General features: G+C 41.1%; 1 protein-coding gene across 1 annotated transcript in view; it reads right to left on the bottom strand.

The window, feature by feature from the left end:
- Positions 1–17930, bottom strand: part of IQCK (IQ motif containing K) — a 168935-nt gene that overhangs the window by 85770 nt on the left and 65235 nt on the right. Inside the window, exon 7 of the mRNA XM_086375538.1 lies at positions 6229–6313. Within this exon, the coding sequence (XP_086231664.1) occupies positions 6229–6313 (85 nt within the window). The remainder of the gene's footprint in view (positions 1–6228; positions 6314–17930) is intronic.

Raw genomic sequence — 17930 nt, forward strand, 5'->3', positions numbered from 1 at the left:
GACAAATATTAAAAGCAGCAAGGGAAAAACAACAAATAACATACAAGGGGATTCCCATCAGGATAACACCTGATCTTTCAATAGAAACTCTTCAGGCCAGAAGGGAATGGCAGGACATACTTAAAGTGATGAAAGAAAATAACCTACAGCCCAGATTACTGTACCCAGCAAGGATCTCATTCAAATATGAAGGAGAAATCAAAAGCTTTACAGACAAGCAAAAGCTGAGAGAATTCAGCACCACCAAACCAGCTCTCCAACAAATGCTAAAGGATCTTCTCTATACAGAAAACACAGAAAGGGTGTATAAACTCAAACCCAAAACAATAAAGTAAATGGCAACGGGATCATATGTATCAATAATTACCTTAAATGTAAATGGGTTGAATGCCCCAACCAAAAGACAAAGACTGGCTGAATAGATACAAAAACAAGACCCCTATATATGTTGTCTACAAGAGATGCACCTCTAAACAAGGGACACATACAGACTGAAAGTGAAGGGCTGGAAAAATAAATTCCATGCAAATAGAGACCAAAAGAAAGCAATACTCATATCAGATAAAATAGACTTTAAAACAAAGGCTGTGAAAAGAGACAAAGATGGACACTACATAATGATCAAAGGATCAATCCAAGAAGAAGATATAACAATCATAAATATATATGCACCCAACATAGGAGCACCACAATATGTAAGACAAATGCTAACAAGTATGAAAGGGGAAATTAACAATAACACAATAATAGTGGGAGACTTTAATACCCTACCTACACCTATGGATAGATCAACTAAACAGAAAATTAACAAGAAAACACAAACTTGATACAATAGATGAGTCAGATCTAATTGATATCTATAGGACATTTCACCCCAAAATAATGAATTTCACCTTTTTCTCAAGCACACACAGAACCTTCTCCAGGATAGATCACATCCTGGGCCATAAATCTAGCCTTAGTAAATTCAAAAAAATTGAAATCATTCTAAGCATCTTTTCTGACCACAATGCAGTAAGATTATATGTCAATTACAGGAGAAAAACTATTAAAAATCCCAACATATGGAGGCTGAACAATACGCTGCTGAATAACCAACAAATCACAGAAGAAATAAAAAAGAAATCAAAATATGCATAGAAACGAATGAAAAAGAAAACACAACAACCCAAAACCTATGGGACACTGTAAAAGCAGTACTAAGGGGAAGGTTCATAGCAATACAGGCTTACCTCAAGAAACAAGAAACAGATCAAATAAATAACCTAAATCTAAAGCAACTTGAAAAGGAAGAAATTAAGAACCCCAGGGCTAGTAGAAGGAAAGAAATCTTAAAACTTAGGGCAGAAATAAATGCAAAGGAAACAAAAGATGTCATAGTAAAAATCAACAAAACCAAAAGCTGGTTCTTTGAGAAGATATATAAAATTGACAAACCATTAGCCAGACTCATCAAGAAACAAAGGGAGAAAAATCAAATCAACAAAATTAGAAATGAAAATGGAGAGATCACAAGAGACAACACAGAAATACAAAGGATCATAAGAGACTATTACCAGCAACTATATGCAAATAAAATGGACAATTTGGAAGAAATGGACACATTCTTAGAAAAATACAACTTTCCAAAATTGAACCAGGAAGAAATAGAAAATCTTAACAGACCCATCACAAGCACAGAAATTAAAACTGTAATCAGAAATCTTCCAACAAACAAAAAGCCCAGGACCAGATGGCTTCACAGCTGAATTCTACCAAAAATTTAGAGAACTAACACCTATCCTACTCAAACTCTTCCAGAAAATTGCAGAGGAAGGTCAACTTCCAAACTCATTCTATGAGGTCACCATCACCCTAATACCAAAACCTGACAAAGATGCCACAAAAAAAAAAGAAAGAAAGAAAACTACAGGCCAATATCACTGATGAACATAGATGCAAAAATCCTTAACAAAATTCTAGCAAACAGAATCCAAGAACATATTAAAAAGACCATACATCATGACCAAGTGGGCTTTATCTCAGAGATGCAAGGATTCTTCAATATCCGCAAATCAATCAATGTAATACACCACATTAACAAATTGAAAAATAAAAGCCATATGATTATCTCAATAGATGCAGAGAAAGCCTTTGACAAAATTCAACATCCATTTATGATAAAAACCCTCCAGAAAGCAGGAATAGAAGGAACATACCTCAACATAATAAAAGCTATATATGACAAACCCTCAGCAAACATTATCCTCAATGGTGAAAAATTGAAAGCATTTCCCCTAAAATCAGGAACAAGAAAAGGGTGCCCACTCTCACCACTACTATTCAACATAGCTTTGGAAGTTTTGGCCACAGCAATCAGAGCAGAAAAAGAAATAAAAGGAAACCAGATTGGAAAAGAAGAAGTAAAACTCTCACTGTTTACAGATGACATGATCCTCTACATAGAAAACCCTAAAGACTCCACCAGAAAATTACTAGAGCTAATCAATGAGTATAGTAAAGTTGCAAGATATAAAATCAACACACAGAAATCCCTTGCATTCTTATACACTAACAATGAAAAAACAGAAAGAGAAATTAAGGAAACAATTTCATTCACCATTGCAACAAAAAGAATAAAATACTTAGGAATATATTCACCTAAAGAAACAAAAGACCTATATATAGAAAACTATAAAACACTGGTGAAAGAAATCAAAGAGGACACAAATAGATGGAGAAATACACCGTGTTCGTGGATCAGAAGAATCAATGTAGTGAAAATGAGTATACTACCCAAAGCAATCTATAGATTCAATGCAATCCCCATCAAGCTACCAACGGTATTTTTCAGAGAACTAGAACAAATAATTTCACAATTTGTATGGAAATACAAAAAACCTCGAATAGCCAAAGCAATCTTGAGAAAGAAGAATGGAACTGGAGGAATCAACCTGCCTAACTTCAGGCTCTACTACAAAGCCACAGTCATCAAGACAGTTCGGTACTGGCACAAAGACAGAAATATAGATCAATGGAAAAAAATAGAAAGCCCAGAGATAAATCCACACACCTTTGGACACCTTATCTTTGACAAAGGAGTCAAGAATATACAATGGAGAAAAGACAATCTCTTTAACAAGTGGTGCTGGGAAAACTGGTCAACCACTTGTAAAAGAATGAAACTAGAACACTTTCTAACACTATACACAAAAATAAACTCAAAATGGATTAAAGATCTAAATGTAAGACCAGAAACTATAAAACTCCTAGAGGAGAACATAGGCAAAACACTCTCCGACATAAACCACAGCAGGATCCTCTATGACCCACCTCCCAGAATATTGGAAATAAAAGCAAAAATAAACAAATGGGACATAATTGAAATTAAAAGCTTCTGCACAACAAAGAAAACTATAAGCAAGGTGAAAAGACAGCCTTCAGAATGGGAGAAAATAATAGCAAATGAAGCAACTGACAAAGAATTAATCTCAAAAATATACAAGCAACTCCTGCAGCTCAACTCCAGAAAAATAAATGACCCAGTCAAAAAATGGGCCAAAGAACTAAACGGACATTTCTCCAAAGAAGACATACAGATGGCTAACAAACACATGAAAAGATGCTCAACATCACTCATTATCAGAGAAATGCAAATCAAAACCACTATGAGGTACCATTTCACACCAGTCAGAATGGCTACGATCCAAAAGTCTACAAGCAATAAATGCTAGAGAGGGTGTGGAGAAAAGGGAACCTTCTTACACTGTTGGTGGGAATGCAAACTAGTACAGCCACTATGGAGAACAGTGTGGAGATTCCTTAAAAAACTGGAAATAGAACTGCCATATGACCCAGCAATCCCACTGCTGGGCATACACACTGAGGAAACCAGAAGGGAAAGAGACATGTGTACCCCAATGTTCATCGCAGCACTGTTTATAATAGCCAGGACATGGAAGCAACCTAGATGTCCATCAGCAGATGAATGGATAAGAAAGCTGTGGTACATATACACAATGGAATATTACTCAGCCATTAAAAAGAATACATTTGAATCAGTTCTAATGAGGTGGATGAAACTGCAGCCTATTATACAGAGTGAAGTAAGCCAGAGAGAAAAACACCAATACAGTATACTAACGCATATATATCGTATTTAGAAAGATGGTAATGATAACCCTGTATGCGAGACAGCAAAAGAGACACAGATACATTGAACAGTCTTTTGGACTCTGTGGAAGAGGGCGAGGGTGGGATGATATGGGAGAATGGCATTGAAACATGTAAAATATCATATGTGAAATGAATCGCCAGTCCAGGTTTGATGCATGAGACAGGGTGCTCGGGTCTGGTGCACTGGGATGACCCAGAGGGATGGGATGGGGAGGGAGGTGGGAGGGGGGTTCAGGATGGAGAACACATGTATATTCATGGCGGATTCAAGTCAATGTATGGCAAAACCAATACAATATTGTAAAGTAAAATAAATAAATAAATTTAAAAAAAAAAGGAGCAAAGAACATCCAGTGGAGAAAGGATAGTCTCTTCAATAAACATTGCTGGGAAAACTGAATGGTCACATACTAAAAAAGGAAAGTAGTCCAATATTCACCACACACAAAAATCAATTCAAAATGAACTAAATACTTGAATGAATGCAAGACTTGAAATGATAAAACTCCTAGGAAAAAATATAGGAAGTATGATCTTTGACTTTGGTCTTAGCAATATATTTCTGGATATGTCTCCTCAGGCAAGGGAGACAAAAGAAAAAAAAAATGGTACTACATCAAACTCAAAAGCTTTTGCACAGAGAAGGAAACCATCAACAAAACAAAAAGATAATCTTCCGAATGAGAGATGGTATTTGCAAATCATATATCTGATAAGGGGTTAATATCCAAAATATACAAAGAACTTACACAATTCAACAATGACAACAGCAAAACTCTTTTTAAAAAGACAGAGAGATGAATAGATATTTTACAAAGAAGACATAAATATGGTCAATAGGCTCATGCAAAGATGTTCAGCATCCTTATTGTAATGGGTATCATCAAAAAGTCAAGAAATAATGAGTGTTGATAAGGATGTGGAGAAAAGGGAAACCTTGTGCCCTGTTGGTGAGAATGTAAACTGGTGAAACCACTGTGGAACACATTAGGATCCCTCAAAAACATAAAAATAGAACATCATATGATCCCGCTATTCCACTTCTGGGTAATTATCCAAAGAATATGAAAACACTAATTTGAATATATATATATATACATACACACACACATATATATATACACACCTCTATTTTCACCACAGCATTGTTCACAATAGCCAAGATAGGGAAACAAAATAAGTGCCCATCAATGGATGAATGGGTAAAGATGTAATACACACACACACACACTGAAATATTACTCAGTCACACAAAAAAAGAAATCCTGCCACTTGCAATAACATGGTTAGACCTTGAGGGTGTTACGCTAAGTAAGATGAAGACAAATTTTGTATAATTTCACTTATATGTGGAATAAAAAAAAAACAACCAGACAAACCAAAACATAAAATAAATGAACCAAACCAAACCAATATGTTGATATAGATTACCAGAGGGGAAGAGGCTGGGGGAGGGTGAAGAGGGTAAAGGAGATCAACTGTAGGGTGATGGATGGAAACAAAATTTCTATTGGTGAGCATGCTGTAGTGCATACAAGGCAGGAATATGTCATACACACGAAACATAAAAAATGTTATAAACTAAAGTTCAGTTCAGTTCAGTTCAGTCGCTCAGTCGTGTCCGACTCTTTGCGACCCCATGAATCGCAGCACGCCAGGCCTCCCTGTGCATCACCAACTCCTGGAGGTCACTCAGACTCACGTCCATCGAGTCCATCACGGCATCAAGTCAGTGGTGCCATCCAGCCATCTCATCCTCTGTCGTCCCCTTCTCCTCCTGCCCCCAATCCCTCCCAGCATCAGAGTCTTTTCCAATGAGTCAACTCTTACCTCAATAAAAAGTAAAATTTTAAAAAGGTTGCAGGGTAGCTTTAATGACAATTGTGAAATAAGTTTTGGTAGAAATTCTAAATTACTCTTTAAGACCTGTTTTACAGAGAATCCTATTTCCAAGGTCTGGATGTTAGCTATCCTAACCTGTGTTTCAAATTCATCTACAGGTTTTCCCTTGAGTCGTTCACAGTACACAAACTCCCCATCAGACGAAATGCCAAAATTGCACATGACGCTTACCAGATAGGCTCTCCAGAAGGACTGAATATAGAGTGCCGCTTCCGATTCTGTCAGCAGGAGGGAGAGTGGGATTGCCGGCCGTGGGCTGAAAGGCAATAAAATGATCATAAGCCCATGAGAATCTGTCTTACAGCCTCAGCAGAGCCTTTGACAACATAATGGCCTCTCTGATTAAGTGCCTCATCCAGTCCCATTCTTAGAAAGCAACAATGTCATTTTTCATAGAAAAGTTTAGGCTTGAGTTAGCATTTCTTTGTTTTAAAATCTTGGATGGAATTTTTTTTTTTTTAACTCTTAAATCACTATTAGCCTGCTCTGCTAGGCTCTTACTAGCAGCATACCCTCCAGCATACTCTTAAATCACTATTAGCCTGCTCTGCTTTGAAGGCCTCAGGTTGGAAAGCTGCATGCTGCTGCTGCTGCTAAGTCGCTTTAGTCATGTCTGACTCAGTGCGACCCCATAGATGGCAGCCCATCAGTCTCCTCTGTCCCTGGGATTCTCCAGGCAAGAATATTGGAGTGGGTTGCCATTGCCTTCTCCAATGCATGCATGCATGCTAAGGCGCTTCAGTTGTGCCCGACTCTGTGTGACCCTATGGACAGTAGCCTGCCAGGCTCCTCTGTCCACAGGATTCTCCAAGCAAGAATACTGGAGTGGGTTGCCATTTCCTTCTCCTGGAAAGCTGCATATGTGACCATAAAGTAAAAGAAAAAGCAGAAGCCACCTTTAGATATAGCATCATGACTGAGACATAAAAAAGGGCTCTTTTGGGAGGGAAATTAAGTAGCTCATTTCTTTCCTGAAATATTTCAATTTTGTCTGATTGATGTACATTCCGGTTTAATATGGTTTTAAGTCAAGCACATTTTAAAGTTAAGTTCTATTACATCTTAACGAGCAATAAAATATCTCAAATGCTGGATAAATTGACAGTGTCTGCTCTTGTGGAATTCTATGACTATGATGGGATTTCTGATCATGGATACCACATTTAAAATGACTAAATGCTCTTTTTTTTGTTGTTGTTTATTTCCTAAAAGCTGTTTAGAGATTACTAACTGCTGACAAGATTTTACAAGTCTGACTTAATTCTGATTCCTTATGTTTCCCCAAAGCACTGCTATCTCTGAAAGACCCAAAGTCAAGACTTTTCAGATATAATGCAAAGAAATAAATCCCTGAAAGAATGTAGGTGGCATGGAGGCTGCTTTCCAGGCAGGATCCCCAGAAATGACTTTGCATGTGGGGGATCCCTGAGAGTCCTGGCTGCAAGGCTCTCCCTAATGACAGCCATCACTTGAGTTTACAGCCACTCTCACTGAGTATGGAGAGAGGTTGACGAACCTGCTCAGGGTCACACAGCTTGTAAGTGGCCTATCAGCATCTGGATCCAGACTCACCCAGTTCCCCAAGCCCAGGCTTCCCTCACAATTTGTGCTGACACCAGAACTCTGCTGGGCCACCGTTTGCAGATGTCCAGCCCGGCAGACTCCAGAGCTAACAGGCAACAATGCACAATTCTCTAGGATCTGGGGTTTTATTTCCCACTACACTCAGACTTAAAAACAACAACAAAAAATTCCACCCTTGATACAGTATATTTGTGTGAATTAATGAATACTCTTTTGGATTACTCCAAAATCAAAGACATCAAAGCCAGAAAGAACCTGAGGGGCGATCAGGACCATTTCTAGCAAGGGCAGTGTTGCCAGGTCCTGGGTCTCCAGCTGGGCGGGTCTTTTTTAAGAGGCCAAGGAAAGGAGAGTCTACTTCTCTGGAGAGAGAATTACAACCTCCAAATGATAGTGCTGTGAGAAACCTTTCCCTAATGCTGTGCTTTTATTTGCTTTTTTGTTTGTTTGTTCTGTTTTTTGTTCCCACTTCTTTTTGCCTAATATCTAGTTTTCTGGGCTTTAAGAGAGCATTTCTGTCTTTCTGGAGGCACACGGTCTCCCTGCTTTCCCATTAAACGTCCCTCCTTGAACATTGCCCTTATTCTATAAATCTCAGTTGTGACGCCAGCAAATCACACCCCTGAATGAATTTGCTTTCACTAGTTAAAAATCAACAGCGTCTAGAGAAACCTTGGTGTTTCTGAGGAGACCTTGGTGGGCTGGCAGTGACTTCGTGAGAATAATGCTATCATGCATCAATGCCAGCTGACATGTGCTCAGAGCACCCTGACTCCCCTCCCACCAGCCTTGCTCCTTGGCTCCAACCAGAGGGGCCCCTTTCATCTCCCCCAGTGTGCCCTCCCACCTCAGGGCCTTGGCAGAGGGGCTTTCTTCTGTCTCCAATATCCTCTTACTTCCAGCCAGATCACGGCATATAGTTGTACAAGTTGTTCTCTGCTCAAGGGCTCCTGGCAGATGGGCCAGAGGCACTGAAGCCCCAGCACATGCTCTGCCACTTCTGTTCCAGGGCAGAGGCCTTTTTTCCTAATGTGCTCAAAGGCACGTTGGGGCTGAGACCTCTTTCTCCCAGTTTACTCGTATTCTTTCTTCTAATCACCACTCAAACATTATGAAACCATGTGCTTTGATTAGATCAGGGCCACTGTATAATTTTCCTTCCTAGTTCTTGGCCCAATTTGGAGTTACAAATCTGTGTAATTGTTTAATTAACACCCAAATCCTCAACTGGACTGAAAGCTCCATGAGAGCAGAAACTGGGCCTGCGTTTGCTCCTCTGGCATTTCCAGCAGTTGGGAGCATGTCTGGCACATAGGAGACACTCAATAAATCCTTGTGGGATGAGCCTCTGCTTGGCCCAGTGTGCTGGGCTCTTTCCACGCACTGTTTCATTAAATCCTCACGTTAATAATGAGCTGTTGTTGTCCTTCTTTTAGAGTGAAGAAACTCAGGCATAGAGGGGTGACACGGGTCATTCAAGGTCACTGACCCTTTCCTGCTGAGAATTTAAACTGCCCAGGAAAGGGGCCACAGGAAGTGGTCCACAGAAAAGAGGAGGACAACTCAAAAATTCTTTCACATAGAATTCAGGGTCTAGCAGCTATGAGTGTTCAACAGAGGAAAGCACAGCCATTTGCCTGGAAGGAAAAAAAATGAGCGAGGAGAAGTTGTAATCATTGAAAATGCTCTCTTGATTAATTCTTACAGCAATAACTTGGCAGGTGTTCATTTGCCTGAGAAATCCAGTGTCAGGACAGCAGAACAATGTGGAGTGTGTCATGGGTATCTGAGGGCAGGCTTGCTGGGGCCTTTCTGTGGAGCCGCAATTTTCCTGTTTTCAGTATGTTTCTCTGCACTGACACCACGAAATCCTCAAAGTATCTGTATCCCCATTTTGGAATAATCGTAGGATAGGAGAGGAGACGGAGAATCTGGGGACACGACAGGCCCAGTCAGTCCAACAAAGGGCTTCCGGTAATAATGAGACCCCCAAATCACTTTGCATCACAATGGCATCTCCAAAACGCGAAATGAGATTTCTACTAGGCCTTTAAGCAGTAATGTGAGGCCACCTTTAATGACACCCCGGCTTTCATGATGAAATAATGGGGCTCTGTCTAGTTCTTGATGAAAGTGAGAGAGGAAAGTGAAAAAGTTGGCTTACAACTCAACATTCAGAAAACTGAGATCATGGCATGCGGTCCCATCACTTCATGGCAAATAGATGGGGGAACAATGGAAACAGTGAAAGAGTTTATTTTGGGGGGCTCCAAAATCACTGCAGAGGGTGACCATAGCCATGAAACTAAAAGACACTTGATCCTTGGAAGAAAAACTATTACCAACCTAGACAGATTAAAAAGCAGAAATATTTCTTTGCCAACAAAGGTCTGTTTAGTCAAAGCTATGGTTTTTCCAGTAGTCATGTATGGATGTTAGAGGTGGACTATAAAGAAAGCTGAGTGCTGAAGAATTAATGCTTTTGAACTGTGGTGTTGGAGAAGATTCTTGAGAGTCCCTTGGACTGCAAGGAGATCAAATCAGTCCATCCTAAAGGAAATCAGTCCTGAATATTCATTGGAAGGACTGATGCTGAAGCTGAAATTCCAATACTTTGGCCACCTTATGCGAAGAACCGACTCATTGGAAAAGACCCTGATGCTGGGGAAGATTGAAGGCAGGAGGAGAAGGGGACGACAGAGGATGAGATGATCGGATGGTATCACCAACACAATGGACATGAGTTTGAGTAAACTCCGGGAGTTGATGAAGGACAGGGAAGCTTGGTGTGCTGCAGTCCATGGGGTTGCAAAGAGTCAGACACAACTGAGTGACTGAACTGAACTGTCTAGTTCCCAAACCAAGAATAAGTGTGAATCAGGGCAGATGAAGAGAACTTAATCTTTGGAGAGGAGTCCCTATGAATTATTAGTCATTTCAGCAGCCCAGCTCAAAAGGATAGAAGCCATGCCAAGCCCTTTTCTCTCTCTTGGAATCAGTGCAACTGGCTTCAGGTCAAATAAAAATTGAGATCGAGTAGAGGTGACTGCTCATCTTTGGGGAACTGGGGAGGCGAGGGGAAACAAGAGTGTCAATCCCAGGAGAAGGCAGCTGAGGCTCCCAGGGGCTTAAACTGGACCCCCGACCCCCACCCCTGAGCAAACAGGTTTGAGCATTCCAGCGCGGCAACAGCACTGCTGAGTGTTTCCAAGAATTGTCTTATTGGCACATTTGTCAGGTCCTCTCTTTTTTTTCCCCTCAAACCTGAATTAAATCTATTTGAATCACAATTGATTCTGTAATTTTGAGAAGGAACAAGAATTTATTCTTCTGACTGTGTACACATGTGTGTATAAATACACACACATGTGCATGCACACACACACACAATTCTTCCCCCGCTCCCCACAATTTTGGGAGGATCAGTAAACTTTTTCAGGACCTAGAAAAGTTATAGCATACTCACAAAATGCACAAGAGAATCTGAGAAGTTAGTCTTTATTAATTTCTCCATCCAGTTGCAAGATGAAAGTTACCATCTGAAATGGCATTTATGGTCTATGGCCATTCCATTCTAAATGCGCCTGATCTCGTCTGAAATGGCATTTATGAAGAAGAAAGCAGAAAGGAGAATGGCTTGCTTTATATTGAAAACTGAATCTTGAAATCCAAATTTGTTCCACTTTTCATTAGGTAAAAGATAAAGCTGTTTTCTTGTAACATGAAAGAACAAGCTAGATGCAAAGTCATTTACAAAATGACACAGGCCTTAAATCAACCATCATTCATAAAACCTTTCACCAATTCATAGGGCCGGCATTTGAAAACCTCTACTCATGGTATTCAGCAAAAGAGATTACCCAGTCCCTGCCCTCAGCCTTGATTGGTTTCCCAAACATTCTATGTTGGAGGCATCACCATCCTGAGTAATGAACCTCAAATATTTGGAAGAAGTACAATAGAGTAGTGGTCCCCAACTTTTTTGGCACCAGAGCCTGGTTTCGTGGATGACAGTTTTCCATGGGCCAGGGGTAGGAGGTGGTTTGATTCAAGTGTGTTACCTTTACTGTGCACTTTATTTCTATTATTATTACATCAGCTCCGCTTCAGATCAGTGATTAGTAATGCCTCCAGGCATTAGATCCTGGACGTTGGGGACCCCTGCAGTAGAAGTTATCTGGAATGGGACTTCCAGACTAGTCATTAGGTCCAGAATCTCCTAGGATTCTTTTAATCCAGCCTTTCATGACATGAGGAATGGCTCCAAGAAACCTCTTGCTTACCCGCCCACCAACTCCACTCTGAGAGACGAACAAAACAGTTATTACCCAGCATGGGGCTGAATCATTCTCCCACATAAACACAGGGTCAAGTCCCAGTTTACCAACCCCATCATCGGAAGCCACATAAGGGTCCAGTCAACAGTGCTCCCTAACAATACACTGCGAGACCTTGTGCTCACCCTTGGGCTGCAGGTTTAACCATCTTCAAGACCAGGGCTGGTTATTTTATGCTGTTCGATAAATATGCCCAGATTGCTGTGTTATTTAGTCTCTTCGTAACTGAGTACATGTTTTCTCCAAACTGGTTTAAGGAGAAACTTAAGGAGACCTGTCTCTTCCTGTGTCCTTCTTCCTGCTCCAGGGGTGTCTGAGAAGAGCAGACCACCTCCTTCCTCATCTCTTCCAAACTTCTTACAGTGGATCTTAGCTTGTTTTGTGCCATAATCCCTTTACATTTTGGAAATTTGGATTTCTTTCTCTGAATAATATTTTTAAAAATACAATAGTAAATACATAAGATTTTTAAGCAAACCAATTATATTAAAATATAGTTATCAAAATGGGATTCCCAGATGGTGCAGTGGTAAAGAATCAGCCTATCAATGCAGGAGACACAGAGGACACAGTTTCAGTCTCTGGGTTGGGAAGATCCCTTGGAGGAGGAAATGGCAACCCACTCCAGTATTCTTGCCTGGAAAATCCATGGACAGAGGAGCCTGGTGGGCTGCACTCCATGGGGTTGCAGAGAATCGAACACGACTGAGTGACTGAACACAACAACAATAGTTATCAAAAGATTTTTTAAAACTGTTGGTAAAATACTAATGTACTTGCTTCTAAATCATGCTGTAAATAAAACCGCTAATGGCAGTTCCATTAACTAATATAATTTGAAGAAAGAGACAAGTGTAAATGATATTTCAAGATCACTGTAACAACCATAGCTGGATGTGAAAACATCTGATGGTTGCTATTAGAGACAAAGTTACAGTTACTGTGGATACTATTGAAGTTTGTGTCCTACATTCATAAGTAAAAGAGAGGCTAAATTTCAGTTAGAGATCAGTGAAAATAAAGAGGTAATTTCTCTATCGTCCAAGGTCAAGGACCCCTGAATCATAGACAATTGTGGCTGGAGCTGGGAACCAGGAAAGATGAGTTTTGCATACAGGATGAGACTAAAGACTCAGGATTTAAAAATAAACAAGATGAACCCAAACAGTGAAATTAGACTATCTAAAAACAGTGAGTAGGAAGTTATGGAATTTGACCAAAAGGTTATTAAAGGGCTACTTCCTAGAGGGAAGAGAGATTCAATGGAATATGGTGATGTAGTTATTGGAGAAAAAAAGGTTTCATGTTTTTATTCCCAGTAAGTTGTGATTCTTCAGTAAACCTATTAACTTTCAATATCTAACTCTAATTTTCCCCAAAGCATTTCAGTAAATGGTTTTCCATTCAGCTACTTGCTTGGGCCTGAAATCTCCAAGTCATTCTTGCCTTAGCTCTCTGTCACTCCGCATCCAACATCAAAATAGATCCCAAATCCGACCTCTTCTCACCTTCTCCGCTGCAAGCCACAATCATCTCCTGCCTGCAAGCGCCTGCTCACTGGCCTCCCTGTTCGCACTAGTAATGCAATGCCCCATCCAGCTGCCAGGGTGATCTTTTTAAAAGATAAATTGGATTACTTCACTCTTCTGCTCAGAACCCTCCAGTGGTTTCCTATCATGCTCAAAAGAAAAAAAAGAAGAATCCAAACTCTTCATCACGGCATCCGAGGCCCCACCAGAGAGGCAGCCTCTCTAGCCTCTGTCTCTTGTCCTCCCATTCTCTCGGCCTCCCTCATCTCTTCGTGCCTCACTGGCCATGTTCCTGTCTCTGGGACTTCGCAGTGGCTGTTCCCTCTGCCTGGAACACTCTTCCTTCCAGTCTTCATAAAGTTGGCTCCCTCCGCGTGTCATTCAGGTGTCAGTGTCACCTCCTTGGAGAAGTGAGCTTCCCTGCCTTCCCTAAAAACACTAGTACCTCTTACCCCAGGCCTGTGACTCTCAATCCACTTACTCGGCTTTATTTTTCTTCAAAGCACTTGGGTCTTCTTTACATTATACAATATGTTTATTTGTGAGTTTGGTTATTGTCTGTCCTTACAAGGTAAATTCCACAAGAGCCAAGACTTTCTGTCTCTTGTACCTATGGTATCTTGTATCTGTGGTACCTAGAAAAAGTGCCTGGAAAAAGGCAGGCATTCAATAAGCATTTTTGAGTGAATAAGTATTATTATAGATAAGAAAATAGAGGGCTTCCCTTAATGTCAGAATGTATCAGTGGCAGAGCTGAGGTTAAAGGCAGATACTCTGTCTTCCTCTTGCCTGGTCATGCTGCTCCCCATGTTTCATCTTGCCAAAGCAACGGTTACTATTCTCTTAAGATTAAGGATAAGATAAAAGCTATCATTCTTTGAATACCTACCGCAAGCCCTCTGCAGTAAGACTATCTTTCATTTTTATTTGCCTTTCGTACCCTCCCCCTTCTTGTGGTATCAGCCCTCAGATTTGGTTCTGACTGCTCCCCACCCCATGTCAGGGGTAACGTGGGTTACGGTGCCTTGCCATCCCCGGGCCAAGGTGTGCATCTGAAACCCAGGGTGAGCCAAGCAGACGCCCTTTCCCTGGAACAGGAATCTTGAGTGGAATGTCAGAGACTAGAGGGGTCTATACACCCTGGGTCCCTAAACCTGCTTCTTAGGCCAGACCCTTACATTTCCTTTTGTGTCTGTGGGTTACCTTTTTACCTTCAATACATTCCCTTTTTCTCAAGTAGCTTTTAACTTTCCATTGCTTGCAACAAAAAAACTCTGATGCCATCTTTTAACTGTCTCAGCAACCCTATGATGTAGGTTTTATTACCATCCCCATAGTACAGAAGAGAGAAGTAAGGTCCAGAGGTGTGAAGGGATAGCTCCAGGTCACCTAACATCATACATTATGTTGGCTGCATACAGGTCCCAAGACATCCACCTCCAATCCCCAGACTCTGTGAATATATATATATATGTGTGTGTGTGTGTGTGTGTACATATACTCCCTTATATGGCAAAAAAGGCTTTGTAGCTATGATTAAATGAATAGTTTTGAGATTATCCTGGATTATCTAGGTGGGCCTAATGATATAATCACAAGGGTCCTTATGAGAGGGAAGCAAATGGAGATACTGCTACAGAAGCAGGCCCCATGACAACAGGAACAAGAGGTCAGAGCAATGCAAGGAAAGGGTCAGGAGCCTTCCAGGATGCAGGCAGCCTCCAGATACCAGAAAAGACAAGAAAAGAATTCTCCCCTAGAGTCTCGAGAAGGGACCAGCCTTGTCAACACAGACCTGAGCCCTGTGAAACTGATTTTGGGCTTCTAGCCTCCGCCTCCAGAACGAAGGCAATGGCACACCACTCCAGTACTCTTGCCTGGAAAATCCCATGGACGGAGGAGCCTGGAAGGCTGTAGGCCATGGGATTGCTGAGGGTCGAACATGACTGAGTGACTTCACTTTCACTTTTCACTTTCATGCATTGGAGAAGGAAATGGCAACCCACTCCAGGGACGGGGGAGCCTGGTGGGCTGCTGTCTATGGGATCACACAGAGCCGGACACGACTGAAGCGACTTAGCAGCAGCACCAGCAGCCTCCAGAACTGTAAAAAGATAAATCTGTGCTGCTTTAAGCCACCAAGGTTGTGGTAATTTACTAAACAGTCATAGGAAACTAATACTCCAACTCCTAAATGTCAGAGCTCAGACTGGAACCCAGAGGTGTCTGCCATGCTGCCTCACGCAGGCTCCCAGAGCTTGTCCCCAAAGAGCCACACAGAAACGACAGGAAAAAGGAGAGGAAGCAGACTGTGTGCCCCAGGGAAAGGGCCACCCCCACGACACACCTCCAGTGAGAGGGAGGCACTCAGCATGTCCTGAATTCAGGAAGCAGCTCTCTTTCCTTCCTGTTTGAAGACGAAAGTTAACATAAAGAGCAAAAAAAAAAAAAAAATGATTATCAGGATACTCTGGCCTTTGGAATTACTGAGACAGAAATCTTCTATAAGACAAAATGAATCTAAAGGATTTTTTCCTTTCAACAGGGCATGACAACAAATTTTCTGCCAGGCTACCATCTAACTATGATCTTTAGTGCAGAATGCATGCCATTTCCTGTGCCGTTCTGAAGGCATGAGCGTTTTGGGTCTCACAAAATGCTTAAGCTCAGCACAGACCATCCTACAAACGCTGGTGTTTGTCCTCAAACGGCACAGTGAGTCTTCTGTTTTCATCTCGGGTTTTGGTCATAAGATACCTTTCACCAATCTGAAAGTATTGAGGATTTTTCTTTTCTTTTATCCAACGGTAGAACTTAGCTGAAAAGAGATTTCGCCCAAAGCAAACTTTTCTTTTCTCTTCTATAACATAATCTTTGTTTCATTGAAGGTCTCAGTTTTAATGATGTTTTTCATGAGCCTTTTCCCCAGGGACACTGGGCCAGAGAGGCAGCAGTGTGCTTTTTGTTCCTTGTATTTATTTAGTGATTGATCTGTGCAAGCAAACTGGACTAATACTTTTTGGTCAAAATAAAAAGTTAAATGTTTCCTGTTCTTAGTATGATAGCAAACAATTTCACTGTTTCTTATGGGCTGGTTAAATCAGGACTCCATTCAATAAGAGGACAGCACTGGATTCACAAATAGGAGCAAGGAAAAGAGGAGAAATGATGTAATCTGCCGCTGCTGAAAGGTGGGGATGAAGACCCCCCTCCTCAGGCTGATTGGAACATGCGCAGATTGTTTCATTTCTCCCAACTATCACTCCTTTCTCTATAAGAGAATCCTGCATCCCTGCTCTTCCATTCGCCTGCAGTTTCTCCTGAAGCAAGTGGTGTCAATTCCCTATAACACTGATATTGAGCTTTCTCACGGGCCCTGTACTGAACAGTGAAGTGTGAGCAGAAGTAATATTGGCCTGGGTTGCTCGTTGCCCTTCTCCCTCTGCTGTGGGACTGAGGAAGGTGCTGTTCCTCCTTCCCAGGCCCCAGAATAAAAAGAGACTTGGAGCAGGGCAAAGAGGAAACATAGCCAACAAAACTGGGTGAAGAATAAATCTTTGTTGTTATAAGGTATTGAGATGTAAGGGTTGTTTGTTACTACAGCAAAATCTAGAGAGAGCTGACTAATATGGAATTCAAGAGGGTAGCTGGGTAAATATTATGTAGGAGAACATATCAGGGCTCTTTCACGTGCAAGTATCATAACTCTTACTCAGAATGGCTTAAGCAAAAACAGAATAAATGGGGGGGAGTATTTATCTTGAAAAAGGAAAAGAAAAAAGGTATTTATTAATTCACTTTACTAATAGGGGTAGAGTTCGCTTCAGATGAGGTCAGAGAGGTTCAAAACAGTGCCGTAGGGACTCAGACTCTGGCCGCCTCTCAGTTCTGCTGTTACCCCAGGTACAGTCTCTTTAGATAATTGCCCTCAGCTGCTCAAGGCTTATAACCTCAAAGTTTGAAATCTAGAGGAAAAGACAGAAAAGTTTTCCTGGTTGCTTCTTGAAAAATCTTGGGGCTGTCTCTGGGCTTGTCTCTCATTAACCGTGGTGGTCAGGGGAATTCACTGCTCTGGTCACATACTGGGTCACAAACTCAGCCCAGAGCCAGAGGTGGAGTCAGTTCACTTTGTGCTTGAACTGAGAAGGGGAGAGGGATGATCCTTCCAAAAACACAGGGAGTACTGTAACCAAAAGAAGGGGGAAATCAGTGCAGGGCTGGAAAAAACATAATGTCTAAAATACAACAAGAAAATGGAATGAAATGAAATAGAATAAATACTCTTTCATTTTGCAATTCTTTTTAGTTCTTAATGTAACTCTGTAGACAATATGAAAACTACAAAATAATGAAGAGGGGAAGACAAAAGCCATAGTCTTGCCATTTGGAGTGAAACATCCCTTTGAAAGAACTTAGATCTAGA

Source organism: Bos grunniens, chromosome 25 (genome assembly GCF_055505025.1).
Source record: "Bos grunniens cultivar Pamir isolate PY7600 chromosome 25, Bosgru_T2T1.0, whole genome shotgun sequence".
Taxonomy (NCBI): domain Eukaryota; kingdom Metazoa; phylum Chordata; class Mammalia; order Artiodactyla; family Bovidae; genus Bos; species Bos grunniens.